We start from the raw sequence: 16,767 nt of genomic DNA on the forward strand, positions 1-16,767 counted from the left end.
TTTTTGTGTGTGGTGTTAGGGAGTGTTCTAATTTCATTCTTTTCCATGTGGCTGTGCAGTTTTCCCAGCACCACTTATTGAACAAGCTGTCCTTTCTCCATTGTATATCCTTGCCTCCTTTGCCATAGATGAGTTGGCTGTAGGTGTGTGGGTTTAATTCTGGGCTTCTATCCTGTTCCACTGATCTATATGTCTGTCTTTGTGCCAGTACCATATGGTTTTGATGATTGTTGCTTTGTGTATAGTCTGAAGTCGGCTGATTTTTTTTTTTTTTTTTTTTTTTTTTTTTTTTTTTTTTTTTTTTTTTTTTTTTTTTTTTGGCTCCGGATATGATTCCAGGCTAGTTGATCGGCTTAGCCCCCTCCCGAGCACGCGGGGTCGGCCGCTCTGCCCACCACGCTCCCCACCGATCGTTACCCATGACAGATCCCCGACCATGTCCTGCGGATTCTCCCTGCCCACGACCTCCAGCTCCATTTTTCTTTTTCAGTCTGTCTTTGGCTATTCTGGGTCTTTTGTACTTCCAAAGAAACTTCAAAATATTTTGTTTGAGTTCTGTGAAAAATGTCCTTGGTAATTTGATAGGGATTGCATTGCATCTGTAGATTGCCTTGGGTAGTATAGTCATTTTGATAATATTAACTCTTCCAATCCACGAGCATGGTATATCTTTCCATCTATTTGTGTCATCTTTGATTTCTTTCATCAGTGTCTTATAGTTTTCAGAGTACAGGTCTTTTGTCTCTTTAGGTAGGATACTCCTAGGTATTTCATTCTTTTGGATGTGATGGTAAATGGGATTGCTTCCCTAATTTCTCTTTCTGCTCTTTCATTGTTGGTGTATAGAAATGCCATCGATTTCTGTGTATTCATTTTGTATCCTGTGACTTTGCCAAATTCGTGGATAAGCTCTAACAGTTTTCTGGTAGAGTCTTTAGGATTCTCTAGGTATAGTATCATGTCATCTGCAAATAGCGATTGTTTTACTTCTTCCTTTCCAATTTGGATTCCTTTTATTTCTTTTACTTCTCTGATTGCTGTGGCTAGGACTTCCAGAACTATGTTGAAGAGTAGTGGCGAGAGCAGACATCCTTGTCTTGTTCCTGATCTCAGTGGGAATTCTTTCAGCTTTTCCCATTGAGAATGATTTTCACTGTGGGTTTGTCATATATGGCCTTTGTCATGTTGAGGTAGGTTCCCTCTATGCCCACTTTCTGAAGGGTTTTTATCAGAAATGGGTGTTGGATTTTGTCAAAGGCTTTTTCGCTTCTGTTGAGAGGATCATATGGTTTTTATTCTTCAGTTTGTGAATGTGGTGTATCACACTGATGGATTTGCAGATATTGAAGAACCCTTGCATCCCTGGGATAAATCCCACTTGATCATGAGGCACAATCCTTTTACTGTATTGTTGGATGTGGTTTGCTAGTATTTTGTTGAGGATTTTTGCATCGATGTTCATCAGTGATATTGGCCTGTCATTTCTTTTTTTGTGGAATCTTTGTCTGGTTTTGGTACCAGGGTGATGGTGGCCTCATAGAATGAGTTTGGGAGTATTCCTTCCTCTGAAATTTTTTGGAATAGTTTCAGAAGGGTAGGTGTTAGCTCTTCTCTAAATGTTTAATAGACTTTGCCTGTGAAGCCTTCTGGTCTTGGACTTTTGTTTATTGGAAGTTTTTTAATCACAGTTTCAATTTCAGTTCTTGTGATGGGTCCATTCATCTTTTCTATTTCATCTTGGTTTAGTCTTGGAAGATTGTACATTTCTAAGAATTTGTCCATTCTTCTAGGTTTTCCATTTTATTGGCATATAGTTGCATATAGTAGTCTCTCATGATCCTTTGTATTTCTGTGATGTCTGTTGTTACGTCTCCTTTTTCATTTCTAATTTTATTGATTTGAGTCCTCTCTTTTTTGCTTGATAAGTCTGGCTAGGGGTTTATAAATTTTGTTGATCTTTTCAACAAACCAGCTTTTCGTTTCATTGATCTTTTCTGTGGTTTTCTTGGTTTCTATTTCATTGATTTCTGCTCTGATCTTTATGATTTCTTTCCTTCTACTAACTTTAGGTCTTGTCTGTTCTTCTCTCTCGAGCTGCTTTAGATGTAAAGTTAGCTTGTTAATTTGGGCTTTTTCTTGTTTCCTGAGGTGGGCTTGTATTGCTATAAACTTTCCTCTTAGTACAGCTTTTGCTGTATCCCATAGGTTTTGGAGTGTCATATGTTTGTTGTCATTTGCTTCTAGGTATTTTTCAATTTCCTCTTTGATTTCTTCAGTGATCCATTGGTTGTTTAGTAGCATGTTGTTGAGTCTCCACGTGGTTTTGTTTTTTGCAGTTTTTTTCTTGTTGTTGATTTCTAGTCATATAGCATTGTGGTTGGAAAAGATGCTTGATATGATTTCAGTTTTCTTAAAGTTACTGAGGCTTGATTTGTAGCCCAGGATGTGATCAATCTTAGAGAATGTGCCATGTGCACTTGAGAAGAATGTGTATTCTGTTGCTTATGGATGGCATGTCCTATAAATATCTCTTAAGTCCATCTGGTCTAATGCTTCATGCAGGGCCTGTGTTTCCTTATTGATTTTCTGTCTGGATGGTCTGTCCACTGCTGTAAGTGGGGTGTTAAAGTCCCCCACTATTATTGTGTTATTGTCAATTTCTCCTTTTAAGGTTGTTAGCAGTTGCCTTATATATTGTGGTGAACCTGTGTTGGGTGCATAGTATTTAAAATTGTTATAACATCTTCTTGGATTGATCCTTTGATCATTATGTAGTGTCCTTCATTGTCCCTGAAAATATTCTTCATTTTAAAGTCTATTTTGTCTGATATGAGTATCGCTACTCCAGCTTCCTTTTGATTCCTGTTTGCATGGAATATTTTCTTCCATCCTCTCACTTTCAATTTGTATGTGTCCCTAGAAGTGAAGTGGGTCTCTTGAAGATAGCATATATATGGGTCTTGTTTTTGTATCCATTCAGCCAGTCTATGTCTTTTGGCTGGGGCGTTTATTCCATTCACATTTAAGGTAATTATTGATATGTATGTTCTTATTGCCATTTTATTAATTGCTTTGGATTTGTTTTTGTTGCTCTTTTTTCTTTCCTTCTTCTCTTGTTCTCTTCTGCCTAGAGAAGTTCCTTTAGTATTTGTTGTAAGGCTGGTTTAGTGTTGCTGAATTCTCTCAGCTTTTGCTTATCTGTGAAGGTTTTGATTTCTCCTTCAAATCTGAATGAGAGCCCTGCTGGGTAGAGTAATCTTGGTTGGAGGTTTTTTCCTTTCATCACCGTTAAGTATATCATGCCACTCCCTTCTGGCCTGCAGAGTTTCTGCTGAGAAATCTGCCGATAACCTTATTGGGGTTCCCTTGTATGTTACTTGTTTCTTTTCCCTAGCTGCTTTCAAGATCTTCTCTTTGTCTTTAATTTTGGTCAGTTTGATTATTGTGTGTCTCGGTGTATTCCTTCTTGGGTTTATTTTATATGGTACTCGTTGTGCCTCCTGGATTTGAGTGAGTGGTTCCTTTCCCATGTTAGGGAAATTTTCGGCTATTATCTCTTGGAATATTTTTTTTGTTGCCTTCTATCTCTCTTCTCCTTCTGGCACCCCTATAATACGGATGTTGGTGTGTTTAACATTGTCCCAGAGTTCTCTGAGACTCTTCATTTCTTTTCAACCTTTTTTCTCTTTTCTGTTCCGCATCCATAATTTCCACTCATCTGTCCTCCATCTATCTCACTAATTCGTTCTTCTGCCTCCTGTATTCTGCTGTTAGCTGCTTCTAGTGAGTTTTTTATTTCAGTTATTGTATTTTGCATCTCTTCTTGTTTCAGTTTTATATCTTGTATCTCTTTGGTCAGTGTTTCCTGCAAGTTTTCCATCTTTGCCTCCAGTTTATTTCCAACGTCTTGCATCATCTTCAGCATCAACAGTCTAAAGTCTTTTTCCTGGAGGCTGAGAATCTCCTTATCACCTAGCTGATTTTCTGGGTTTTTTTCTTTCTCTCTCATCTGAGTTATAGTTCTCTGTCTTTTCATGTTAGTAGGTTTTTGGCATGATGACCTTTTTAAGGATAATAGAGTTGTAGCCTCTCTTACTTTTAATGTCTGCCCCCCTTGTGGCTGAAGTTGGTATGGGGGGCTTGCTGCAGGCTTCCTGATGGGAGGGGCTGATGCCTGCCCACTGGTAGGTGGAGCCAATTGTAATCCCTCTGGTGGGTGGTGCTTAATCTCTGGATGGGATTAGAGGCAGCTGTGTGCCTGAGGGGTCTTTAGGTAGCCTGCTGATTGAGGGGTGGGGCTGTGATCCCACCTGGATTGTTGTTTGCCCTGGGCTTCTCAGCACTGGCTGATGGGTGGGGCCAGATTTCCTCAGAATGGCCACCTCCAGAGAAAGGCAACTGCTGAATATTCCCAAGAGCTTTGCCTTCAATGTCCTTCCCTCACAACAAGCCGCATTCACCCCTGTTTTCCCAGGATGTCCTCCAGAACTGCAGTCAGGTTTGACCCAGATTCCTATGGAGACTTTGCTTTGCCCTGGGACCCAGTGCACATGAATGTCTGTGTGTGCCTTTTAAGAGTGGGTTCTCCCTTTCCCCCAGTCCCGTGGAGCTCCTGTGCACAGCCCCACTGGCCTTCAATGCCAGATGCTCTAGGGGCTCTTTCTCCCAGTGCCAGATCCCCACACGTGAGGGTTTGATGTGGGGCTCAGAACTCTCACTCCTGTAGGTGAGTCTCTGTGAGCCAGTTAGTTTTCAGTCTGTGGAGCTTCCCACCCAGGAAGTATGGGGTTGTTTATATCGTGAAATCGCCCCTCCTACCTCTTGATGTGTCCTCCTCTTTTTCTTCTGGAGTAGGATATCTTTTTTAAGCTTTCTGGTCTATTTGGTTGAAGATCGTTTAGCCTTTAGTTGTGAATTTTGTTGTTTTTAGGAGAGAAGTTGAGCCTCAGTCCTTCTATTCCACATATTAGTCTCCTCCTTTTTTTTTTTTTTTTTTAATGTTGCCACTAGAAAATTAAAAATTACATACATGGCTCACATTGTATTTCTGTTAGACAGTTCTGCCTTACACTATATCCCACTAAGAGTACTCAGTTACTGTGATCTCTTTTCTCTGTGTACCAATTTACATTATTTTAGTATATTTTCAATTTGGGGGTTGCTTTGTGTTTCTTTTTTATTGTTTAGTTTCTTTTAAATATATAGAATATTCATACGTTTAAGAGTCAAAACCTTTTTTTTAACTCTATTTTTTTTTGTGCCTACAGCCTGTGGACGTTTGTAGACCAGAGGGCAATCCTATACCATAGCAGCGATGCCAGATCTTTAATCTGTCGCACCATCGGGGAACTCCCAAGTCAAAATTATTTAAATCATCACACTCTGAGAAGCCTTGCTTCCATCCATATTTCTTTGTTCTGTTCCACTTACCCCCAAGGGAACCTTTTTTTTTTTTTCTTTCTATTTAGGGCATATGGAAGTTTCTGGACTAGGGGTGGAATCAGAGTTGCGCTGCTGGCCACACCACAGCCACAGCAACGCCAATATGAGCTGCATCTGTGACTGCACCACAGTTTGTGGCGAAGTTGGGTCCTTTACCCACTGATCAAGACCAGGGATCAAACCCTCATCCTCATGGATACTAATCAGATTTAACCTGCTGAGCTGGGGACTAAGAGAACCATTTTTATTAGCTTCTTGCTTATACTTCTTAAAGATTTTTTGTTTGTTTTGACAAAACTAAGAAGAGATATCTATTTATCTTTAATATGCCTTAGATACACATAGATAGATATTTAGGGATTATTTATTTATTTATTTAGGTCTTTTAGTTTTTTTAGAGCTGCACCTGTGGCATATGGCAGTGTCCAGGCTAGGGGTCCAATCAGAGCTGTAACCACCGGCCTACACCACAGCCACAGCAACTCTGCATCCGAGCCGTGTCTGTGACCACACACTCATGGCAACACCAATCCCTTAACCCACTGAGCAAGACCAGGGATCAAGCCTATATCCTTTGTGGTTGCTAGTCGGGTTCACTAACTGCTGAGCCACGACAGGAACTCTGGGATTTTTTATTTTAAAATTTTTATTTATTTTTATTTTTTACTTGTAAATACAATTGACCCTCGAACAATGTAGGGTTGGGAATGCTAGCCCTCTGGCAGGGGCAAAAGTGAGTATCCATGGTTCCTCTGTATCCTTGGTTCCATATCTGGGAGTTCAGCCAACCAAAGATCTTGTAGCATAGTAGTATTGACCATTCTAAAAAAATCTGTGCAGTGGACCCTCATAGTTCAAACCTGTGTTGCTTAGGGGTCAATTAATTTCAAACTTAACGAGAAGCTACAAAATTAGTATAAAGAACTCTTACATACTCCTGACCTAGATTCACCAATTCTTCTTTTTTTAATTTTGTCTTTTTTAGGGTCGCATCCTTGGCATATGGAGGTTCTCAGGCTAGGGTCCATTTGGAGCTGTAGCCACCGGCCTATGCCACAGCCACAGCAACTCAGGATCCGAGCAGCATCTGCGACCTACACAACAGCTCACGGCAACGCCAGATCCTTAACCCACTGAGCAAGGCCAGGGATCAAACCCGCATCCTCATGGATGCTAATCGGGTTCGTTGTTAACTGCTGAACCACGATGGGAACTCCTTGAGTTGGAACTTTACAGAAGTGTCCTTCTCAGGGTATCACATCAGATGTGATACTAAATTTTTTTTTTTTATGTACAGCAGTCGGTTATTCAATGTATATTGATTACAGTTTTCCCTTTTTTTTACATGATGATATTAAATTTTAAGCATTTGGATAAGTGCTTTCCAGTTTCTCCCAATGTAATTACTGTTTTTCCTTTTGAATTTAATATTTTGTGGACAGATGTTTCCAGACTAAGATGACTTGTGGCACGCGGAAGTTCCTTAGCCAGGGATTGAGCCCTCAACAAAGCAGTGACCACACCAGATCCTTAACTGCCAGGCCACCAGGGAATGCCAATGGAAAATTTTAGGTTTTTGTTTGGTTGTTTTTTACTAAGTATGGAAGTGTGTTTTGCAAAGTCAACATCAGTGGGATTGATAGTTCAAAAGAGTGTTTCTGTAAATTGTATCTTAAGATACTATTTTATATTCCTACCAACAATGTGTGAGAGTGCCTATTCCTCCACAGTCTTGCTGGCAAGATGTGAACCATCATCCTGGAGTCTTTTGCTTCTGGCTCCCTGAAGGCAGAAAAGGGAGGGCCAAGGATCATGTGAGAGGTTTTTAGGGATCAGTCCTGGAAGTAATATCGATCAATTGTTTGTTTGTTTTTTTTGTCTTTTTGCCTTTTCTAGGGCCACTTCCCGTGGCATATGGAGGTTCCCAGGCTAGGAGTCTAATCGGAACTGTAGCCACCAGCCTACGTACGCCAGAGCCATGGCAACGCAGGATCTGAGCCACATCTGCAGCCTACACCATAGCTCACGGCAACACTGGATCCTTAACCCACTGAGCAAGGGTAGGGATTGAACCTGCAACCTCATCGTTCCTAATCAGATTCGTAAACCACTGCGCCACAAGGGAAACTCCTCCATCCACATCTCATTGGCTCCCTTAGTCACATGGCCCCAACTTAACTGCAGAGGAGTATGGGAAATGTGGTCCTTGACATCTTTCTGTGTTTCTATATTTAGATCCATCTATTCCAGATATATTTCCCTGTGCTATGAAGCAGGATCTCATTGCTTATCCACTCCAAATGCAACAGTTTGCATCTACTAACCCCAAACTCCCAAAACATCCCGCTCCCTCCCTGTCATGTACTCTATTTTAAAGACTATGTAGATTCAATTTTGTGTGTTTGTATGTACCATAACTTATTAATCATCATCCTATTGATTGGAATTTGGGGTTTCCAAGTTTATTTTCTTCTTTTTAATTTCTTCTTCTTCTTCTTTTTTTTTTTTTTTTTTTTTTTGCTTTTTAGGGCCGCACTTGCTGCATATGGAAATTTGCCCCAGTTAGGGGTCAAATCGGAGCTGCAGCTGCTGGCCTACACCACAGCCACAGCAACACAGGATCCAAGCCATGTCTGTGACCTACATGGCAGCTCACAGCAACGCTGGATCCCCAACCCACTGAGTGAGGCCAGGGATTGAACCTGCATCCTCATGGGTACTAGTTGGTTCTTTTCCACTGCACCACAACAGGAACTCCAAGTTTATTTTTTTATGACTGCCTGTTTCTAAAGAAAGTTATCCCAGAAGGAGACTACTGGGTCAGAGAATATGCATATTTTAATCTTTGATAAATTTTGCCAAATTGCTCTCCAAAAATTTGTTCCTGTTTTGCTCCTATCAACAGAATACGGGAGTGTGAGTCTCACCACTTTCTCCCTAACACTGGGTGTTTCAAATATTAAACATTTTGCCAGAGTAACAGTTTACATTATTATAGGTGGGGTTATATTTCTTAATTACAAATGAGTTTTAGCATCTTTTCACAATGTTTATTAGCCATTTTATAATTTTCTGGTAACATCCTTTTGCTATTTTTATAGTGGGCATTTGTCTTTTTCTCATTGGTTTTAGGAAACTTTAATTTTTTAATTTTAAAAATTTTTTTGAAACAATAAATTTTATTATATTTATAGTCACACAACGATCATCATAATCCAATTTTACAGCATTCCCATCCCAAACCCCTAGCACATCCCTCCCCCTACAGCCTGTCTCCTTTGGTAACCATAAGTTTTTCAAAGTCTGTGAGTGAGTATCTATTCTGCAGAGAAGTTCATTGTATCCTTTTTTGAGATTCCACATATAAGTGATAGCATATGATGTTTGTGTCTCAAGGAAACTTTGTTTATGAAAGATTTTAGCCCTTAATCATAAGTGCTGTGAATATTTTATTTTTATCACCTATCATTATCACCTATCATTTTGACCTTTATCATTTAGGGGATAGGGCAGGTGTGGTATTAAGAAAATAATGGAGGTACTGCTCTGAAAATTTGTGTATTCTTTCAGATCATTATGTGGAAGTTCTGGAATGCAAAATCCAGTGTGAAGAGAACCTCACCCCAGTTATAGGAGGCTATCCAGTGGAGAAATTTGTGGCTACCATGTATCATTATTTGCAGTTTGCCTATTATAAGTGTAAGTAATCATCTTCTAGGAGATCTGGGCCTGGTACTTGATCCTCCTAAGACTCAGCTTCTGCATCTGTAGAGAAATAATGGTACTAACCTTGAAAGACTGTCGTGAGGATTCAATGTGTTGATAGATGTGGAATACTTAGGGAATTCACGCACTGGCACATGGCAGACTCTATATTAGTGTTGTAGCTTTTATATCATTTTTTTTTTTTTTTGCCTTTCTCCACATCACTGGCCTTACTCCTCACTCTACGAGTTTCATTGCAGTTGGTCCTCCCTTGGCCTGAAATTGGAGGTTATCCATCAGAACCTTCCACGTAGACAAAGAGGAACAAATGCGAGAAAGGGCTCCAGGTTCAGACTTCCGAGCCTGTCTGTTCCTCCTCTCACTATAACTGATATTGTCATGTGCCATTTGCCTGAGCAGCGTGTACCTCCAGGGTTCAGTGACAAGCACTTGAGGTTACTAGAGTCAGCTGCAGTGGGAGCGACTCTGCCAGCTGATGGGTCCAGTGACAGGTGTCTGGCTAGCATCCCCGAGACTGCGATTCAAATTCTGGGGTGGCCAGTCTTGGGGATTCAGGGAAATCCTGGGAGGAATGACAGGTAACTTGGTTTCCACAGCCCTCCCTCCCCACTGTGGCCATTCTCTTCTTGGTTGGATTCTCTCTGCCCGCAACAGCCACCCACCCACCAACCTTTTAACTCTACCTCCTGTCCTTTTCAGGACACACTGAAAGCCTTGCCTGATGAAGCTTAAAAAAAAGGAAAAAAATTTCCTTCTCTCCTATTTTTTATTTTTAAAATTTAAAATATTTCAGATTTTTGCTGCTGATCAAGCTTGTCCTTGAGAGTCTCTGAAACTGTCATTCACAGTAGATCTTTTGAAGAATGTAACCGGCCTCTCTCAGCAGTGAACTTGATGTTAGAGCAGCCAGAGCCTCATGCAGTGACATGTCCCTTGGCTGGGACATTTCTGAGATCAACAGGAGATGTGTTCTTATCAGGTGTCCCTTCCCAGAAGTTCCCTTTCATGGTGAGAAGGATGAGTTTTTATTTGCCACTGTCACTCTGGTACCAAGTGTCTGGTAAAGGATTATTTATTTAGCATAAAGGACAGGAGTCTCGTCCTGTGTAATGTGAACACATGTTCACATGAGGCAGTACTGAGCTCACAGCACTGTCCCCAGCAAACACTGATTGACTGTGTTCTAGCGTAGAGGGGGCAGTTTTCTGTTTGGCACTGTCTTTGCTTATGAAGAGCCCTCTTTTTTTTGGGAGGGGGGCTGTGCCTGCTGCATGTGGAAGTTCCCAGAGCAGGCATGGGACCTATACCACAGCAGCAACCTGAGCCGCTGCAGGGACAATGCTAGATCCGTAACTCACTGCACCACAAGGAAACTCTGAAGAGCCCTCTTTTTTAATATAAGTGTTTTCTTTCAAAAAGGCATATTTAAGTGAACCAAATGTCTCAGAGAAACACAGAAAGCAAACCACCTGTTCCCATTCCCTCTCCCCTACCTCCACCCTGGTGCTGTTAGTTTATGGTCATCCTCACTTGGAAAAGCCCTATTTTAATAAGAATTATAAAAGTTACATACCTGTTTTTTTTAACTTGTGAACATTTAAAAACATTAGAAGGAGTTCCTGATGGCCTAGCAGTTAAGGATTTGGCATTGTCACTGCTGTGGCTCAATTTGATCCCTGGCCCAAGAACTTCTGCATGCTGCTGTGACCAGAAATAAAGATAAAAATAAAAACATACATTAGAGAAGATGGTATAAAGAACTGTAGTGTGCCCATCACTCAGCCAGAGGTCACATGGGAGCTGTGGCTGCCAGCCTACACCACAGCCACAGCAACACAGGGTCCTTAACCCACTGAGTGAGGTCAGGGGTTGAACCCGCATCCTCGTGGATACCAGTCAGATTCGTTTCCGCAGCACCACAACGGGAACTTCCCAGCTTCAATTTGTATCAACACTTTGCCTATCTTGGGTTCACAGTTTCTAGACCTTCTGTGTGATGAAAATATAGCTTGTGTTTTTGTTTCATTTTCTTGAGAGTCCATGCTGACATCTCAGGGAGCTAGCCCAGTGATGGACTTGGAAACATGGGTCTTCCAGCCTCTGAGCAGGCTTGGTTCAGTGGGCACAAGCCAGAACACTAGAGTTTAGAAGTGTTCCAGATGCTTCCAGCCTTTGGCGGCTCACCAGTCAGTCCTCTCAAATCCCTACCTGCTCCGTAAACCACCCTGCATATCTGAAACTGTAGCAAAAACATAAACACTGGAAAACCAAAAGTAGCTTTTCTTGCTGCTCTCCAGGAAATCTTTGCTTTCTGGATTATGGGTGAACAGCGTGAGTAAAATTTACTTCTTGAAATTGGCTTCTTGAGAGACTGCCCAGGCTTGAATGCTTTCTAGGTTACCTCCCCCAGGATATTGCTTGAGGGCAGATGTTACTTATGCCCCCTGTCCCTTTGTGAGTATTTCTTGCCTCTAAGGACTGGCTTTAAAGTTGTTATTACAGGAAATGGCCACTAGAAGGCAGGATTTATTCATGCCCAACTCTGGTTACTCAGGCAACCAATTTTAGTAAAAGTAGTGTTTCTGGGTTGTAAATTCAAGTGGAATGTGCCCGAATAAACACCTTCACCCCTTAAACAAATCCCAGACATATCCCACCCCTGTGAAACCCCTCTTCTAAAAGTGGGGCGACTCCAGGGAGGGAGGCTGGAGGTGAGAAGCCCACCACCAGGAGATGCGGAGACCAGGTGACTTCACATCTCTCCCGGCCCAGAAGGTACACCATCCTTTGGGTTCATTCGGCTTGGTTTAGCTGTAGGAGGGCCCCCCTGGATGTAAAGATCATGTCCCATGCAGAGGAGACCAGGCCCTGCACATGCAAGCAGGGACTCATTTTCTGCCACTTCCTTCCTTCGCCCTATGACAGTCCAGCCTTGGGACCCAGCCTGCTCAGGCTCCAGGGATGTGACACCAGCCTGGGTCACCAAGGCCCGTGGGCAATACTTTAGGCATTCCTGCCAAGGCTTCTGCCTAAAGGAACTTCTCTTTTTTAAAACCGGCCTCCAGGTTGCCATGGAGACCCATCTGCGATCTGCCCACCCAGGGAAGATTCGTGTGGTTGCAGGTTTTCGGAAGGAGGGGCTTCGGAGGAAGGGCTTGTTCGTGATTGTTTTCTTTAGGAAGCTGTGCTTCAAGCTGTAGCTTTGAGAGGTTGGCTGACTTCCTGTTCCTCTTCTCCTGCCCAGTGAATGACCTGAAGAACGCGGCCCCCTGTGCCGTCAGCTACCTGCTCTTCGATCACAACGACAAGGTCATGCAGCAGAACCTGGTGTATTACCAGTACCACAGGGACAAGTGGGGGCTTTCGGATGAGCATTTCCAGCCCAGACCAGTACGTGCCAGCAGACCGGGCATTGCGTTTCCTGCCCTCCTCTTCACCCTGCTTTAGGAGATAGCTTTGCACCTTAAGGGAAGGGTTATTTCAGAAAGAAGGAAAACAGCTTTTTCTATAGCAATTTTGTCTTTTAACATTTTACTGTTTTATTCTCACATTCTCATTTCTGAATCAGTCAAAACTCTACAGATTTCGAACATTATAGAAATATTTGACTTAGGAGTGAGTAATCCCCTGTTTTACTTAATCCCCTATTTTCTCCTCATCCTGCTGTACAGCTGTACTTTTAACATAAATGCAGCATGTATTTGTTTTTACAAAAACAAGATCTTGGAGTTCCCTGTTGTGGCACAATGGAAACAAATCCGCCTGGTAACCATGAGGTTGCAGGTTCAGTCCCTGGCCTAGCTCAGTGGGTTAAGGATCTGGTGTTGCTCGTGAGCTGTGGTGTAGGTCACAGACGCGGCTCGGATCCCGTTGCTGTGGCTGTGGTGTAGGCTGGCAGCTACAGCTGCAACTGGACCCCTAGCCTGGGAACCTCCATATGCCACAGGTGTGGCCCTAAAAAAAAAAAAAACTAGATCTTACTTTACACACTGTTTTGCAACTTCCTTTGTCTTTCTAACAGTTTCATCATGAACATTTTTCATGTCACACCTGTATACCTACTTTGTCTTTTCAAAAAAAAAATTTCATTTTATTTTAGAGTATAGTTGATTTACAATGTCATGTTAATTTTAGGGGTACAGCAACATGGTTCAGTTATACATGTACATATATCCATTCTTTTTCAGATTATTTTCTCAGATAGGTCACTACAGAATACTGAGTAGAGTTCCCTGTGCTCTACAGTAGGTCCTTGTTGATTATTTGTTTTATATATAGTAGTGTGTCTATGTTAATCGCAAACTCCTAACTTATTCCTCCTCCTCCCTTCTCTTTGGTAACCATAAGTTTGTTTTCTGTCTCTGAGTGTTTCTGTTTTGTGAATAAGTTCATTTGTATCATTTTTTTATATTCTACATATAAGTGATATCATGTGATATTGTCTTTAATTTATTATGATAATCTCTAGGTCCATCCATGTTGCTGCAAATGTTATTATTTCATTTTTTATGACTGAGTAATATATTGTTTATATGTACCATATCTTTATCCAGTCCTCTGTTGACTGACATTTAGGTTGCTTCCATGTCTTGAATATTGTAAATAGTGCTGAAGTGAGCATTAGGATACACATATCTTTTTGAATTATGGTTTTCTCTGGATGTATGCCCAGGAATAGGATTGTTGGACCATGTAGTATTTGTTTTTAGTTTTCTGAGGAACCGCTATACAATTCTCCATAGTGGCTACTACAACTTACATTCCCACCAACATTGTAGGAGGGTTCCCTCTTCTCCATCCTTTCTTCAACATTTATTATTTGTATACCTTTTTCATTTATCTTTAAAAAACAAACAAACAAAAAAAACAGCTCCATGGCAGGCTCGTTTACAGATGGATCATTCATTTTCTTGTTGGACAAACTCGGGTTTGCCTGCGTTGTCAGGGAAATCCCTGGATTATATATCACACTTTCAGAAAATCTTTTCAAACCTTCCCTTAGCTTGTACTTTCATGGGATTTCTGCCTGCTGTCCCGGTTTGCCATACGTACATCTTCCTTCCGCTTCAGCGCCTGGCCAGTGGGCGCACACGCACAAGCACACACTCTCTCTTTCATTCACTCAGACTTGGCCCCTCTGAGATCTAATTCACATACAGTAAAATTCATGCTTTCAAAGTGCGCAATTCAGTAGTTTTAGTATGTTCACAGAGCCGTGCTGCCATCACCACTATTTAATTTTAAACATTTTCATCACCTCTCAAAGAAATCCCATACCCTGCCTCCCTTCCTGCCCCACCCCAGTTCTCACATTAAAAGGCTGGTCATAGAAACTGTTCTCTGTTTGTGTCTGAACAGGAAGCAGTTCAGTTCTTTAATGTGACTACACTCCAGAAAGAGCTGTATGACTTTGCTAAGGAAAACATAATGGATGATGATGAGGTAAGTTTTCATGTTTCGCACATGTCTGGCTAAGAGAAAATATTACTCACATCTTTGCTGCAATCACTAGAAGGCCAAGTTGTCCCTGAAATGAGAAACAGAAGGGGCCCTTGAGAAACAGTTTCTGTGGGCGTTTTAAGGCAAGTTGGATCACTGGCCTGGGCAAGAAAAGCTTTCTAAGAAACCCAGGCCGAAGCCCCACTTTTCCTGACAGAGTATGGAGCCATTCAACCATTGTTTTTTTGTTTTGTTTTTGTTTTTTGTCTTTTTTGGGCCACTCTCGGCACATGGAGGTTCCCAGGCTAGAGGTCGAATTGGAGCTGTAGCTGCTGGCCTACACCAGAGCCATAGCAACACAGGATCTGAGCTGTGTCTGTGACCTACACCACAGCTCATGGCAATGCTGGATCCTTAACCCACTGAGCAAGGCCAGGGATTGAACTTGCATCCTCATAGTCAGATTAGTTTCTTCTGAGCCATGGCAGGAACTCCCCAACCATTGTTTTTAACTTTATAAAAAAATCCCGTCGTGGCGCAGTGATTAACGAATCCGACTAGGAACCATGAGGTTGCGGGTTTGATCCCTGCCCTTGCTCAGTGGGCTAACAATCCGGCGTTGCCGTGAGCTGTGGTGTAGGTTGCAGACGCGGCTCGGATCCCGAGTTGCTGTGGCCCTGGCGTAGGCCAGTGGCTCCAGCTCCGATTCGACCCCTAGCCTGGGAACCTCCATATGCTGTGAGAGCGGCCCAAGAAATGGCAAAAAAAGACAAAAAAAAAGAAAAAGAAAAAAAAAAACGCAGTGAATTTTCAAGTAACTCAGCACTCTGAAACACTGGGAAACCCACATCCCAATTTTTGTCAGTTTTTTTTTCTTTTTTTTGTAAATTAGGCATTTCTTTTGGGGTTGCTTGAAATTCCTAAGTCTTCCTCAGCTGTCTTTTTTTTTTTTTTGTCTGTGCCCATGGCGAGTTCCCAGGTCAGGAATCAAACCTGAGCCACAGCAGTGCCAAGGCCAGATCCTTAACTCACTAGGCCACCAGGGAACTCCAATTGACTCTTTTTTTTTTTTTTTTTTTTTTTTTTGGTTTTTATGCCCCCACCTGTGACATATGGAAGCTCCCAGGGTAGGGGTCAAATTGGAGCTACAGCTGCTGGTCTATGCCACAGCCATAGCAACACAGGATCCAAGTCGTGTCTGCAACCTACACCACAACCTCATGGCTCCTAGTTGGATTCTTTTCCGCTGTACCACAATAGGAACTCCTCCTTTTTTGACAAAGATTGTATTGGTTATGGAGCATTCTGTGGTGGAGCAGCCTAGTCACAGAAAAATGGTCACTAGAGGTAGCGTTCAGAGAGGTACGTTTGGAACAAAATAGAAAATGCTTTCTGAGACAGCTAGGGACTTGCCAGCCATTGGAGCTAAAGAGAGCAGTGGTTTGTTCTGGTCTGACCCCTCGCTCTATAGGTAGAAGCATTTGCTAAAAATGATAAGACTTGAAGTTCCTGTCATGGCTCAGTGGAACGAATCTGACTAGCATCCTTGAAGACGCAGGTTTGATCCCTGGCCTGGCTCAGTGGGTTAAGGATCTGGAGTTGCCATGAGCTGTGGTGTAGGTCGCAGTCAGGGCTTGGATCCCGCATTGCTGTGGCTGTGGCGTAGACCGGTGGCTACAGCTCTGATTCAACCCCTAGCCTGGGAACCTCCATATGCCATAGGTACGGCCCTAAAAAGACAAAATAATAATAACAACAACAACAACAATAATAATAATAATACCCCTTTTATGTCTTAAGTACTTGATAGATTTTATAACTATTTTCAAATACTGAGAGATTTTATGATCTCTCTGTGTTAACACATCAAAAGGAGCAAGTAAGCCCTTGGCCTGAGACCAAGGCCTCTGAGGAGACCAGGCTTTAGCAGGGGGTGGTCGCCATTGGTGGGGCTGGTCTGTGGGGAGGGGAGCTTGGCCTTCTTGGTCATTCCCTCCTCCTCTACAGTAAACGGAATGGGTGTCATCCGCTGGTGCGTCCGGTGGGTCGTGGGAGAGAAATCGACACAGAGAAGGAAACTGGAAAGTGTGCTGAGCTGTTTCAGGTAGAGTCTAAAGGCTGGTCGCAGAAGAAGTGAGCAGGGGGCACTCCTGTACCAAC

General features: G+C 42.3%; 1 protein-coding gene across 1 annotated transcript in view; it reads left to right on the forward strand.

Annotated features, from left to right (window-relative positions):
* Nucleotides 1–16,767, forward strand: part of CRTAP (cartilage associated protein) — a 45,927-nt gene that overhangs the window by 23,524 nt on the left and 5,636 nt on the right. The window contains exons 4-6 of the mRNA XM_021071557.1: nt 9,013–9,141; nt 12,413–12,558; nt 14,527–14,610. Coding sequence (XP_020927216.1) covers nt 9,013–9,141; nt 12,413–12,558; nt 14,527–14,610 — 359 coding nt within the window. The remainder of the gene's footprint in view (nt 1–9,012; nt 9,142–12,412; nt 12,559–14,526; nt 14,611–16,767) is intronic.

Source organism: Sus scrofa, chromosome 13, assembly GCF_000003025.6.
Source record: "Sus scrofa isolate TJ Tabasco breed Duroc chromosome 13, Sscrofa11.1, whole genome shotgun sequence".
Taxonomy (NCBI): Eukaryota; Metazoa; Chordata; class Mammalia; order Artiodactyla; family Suidae; genus Sus; species Sus scrofa.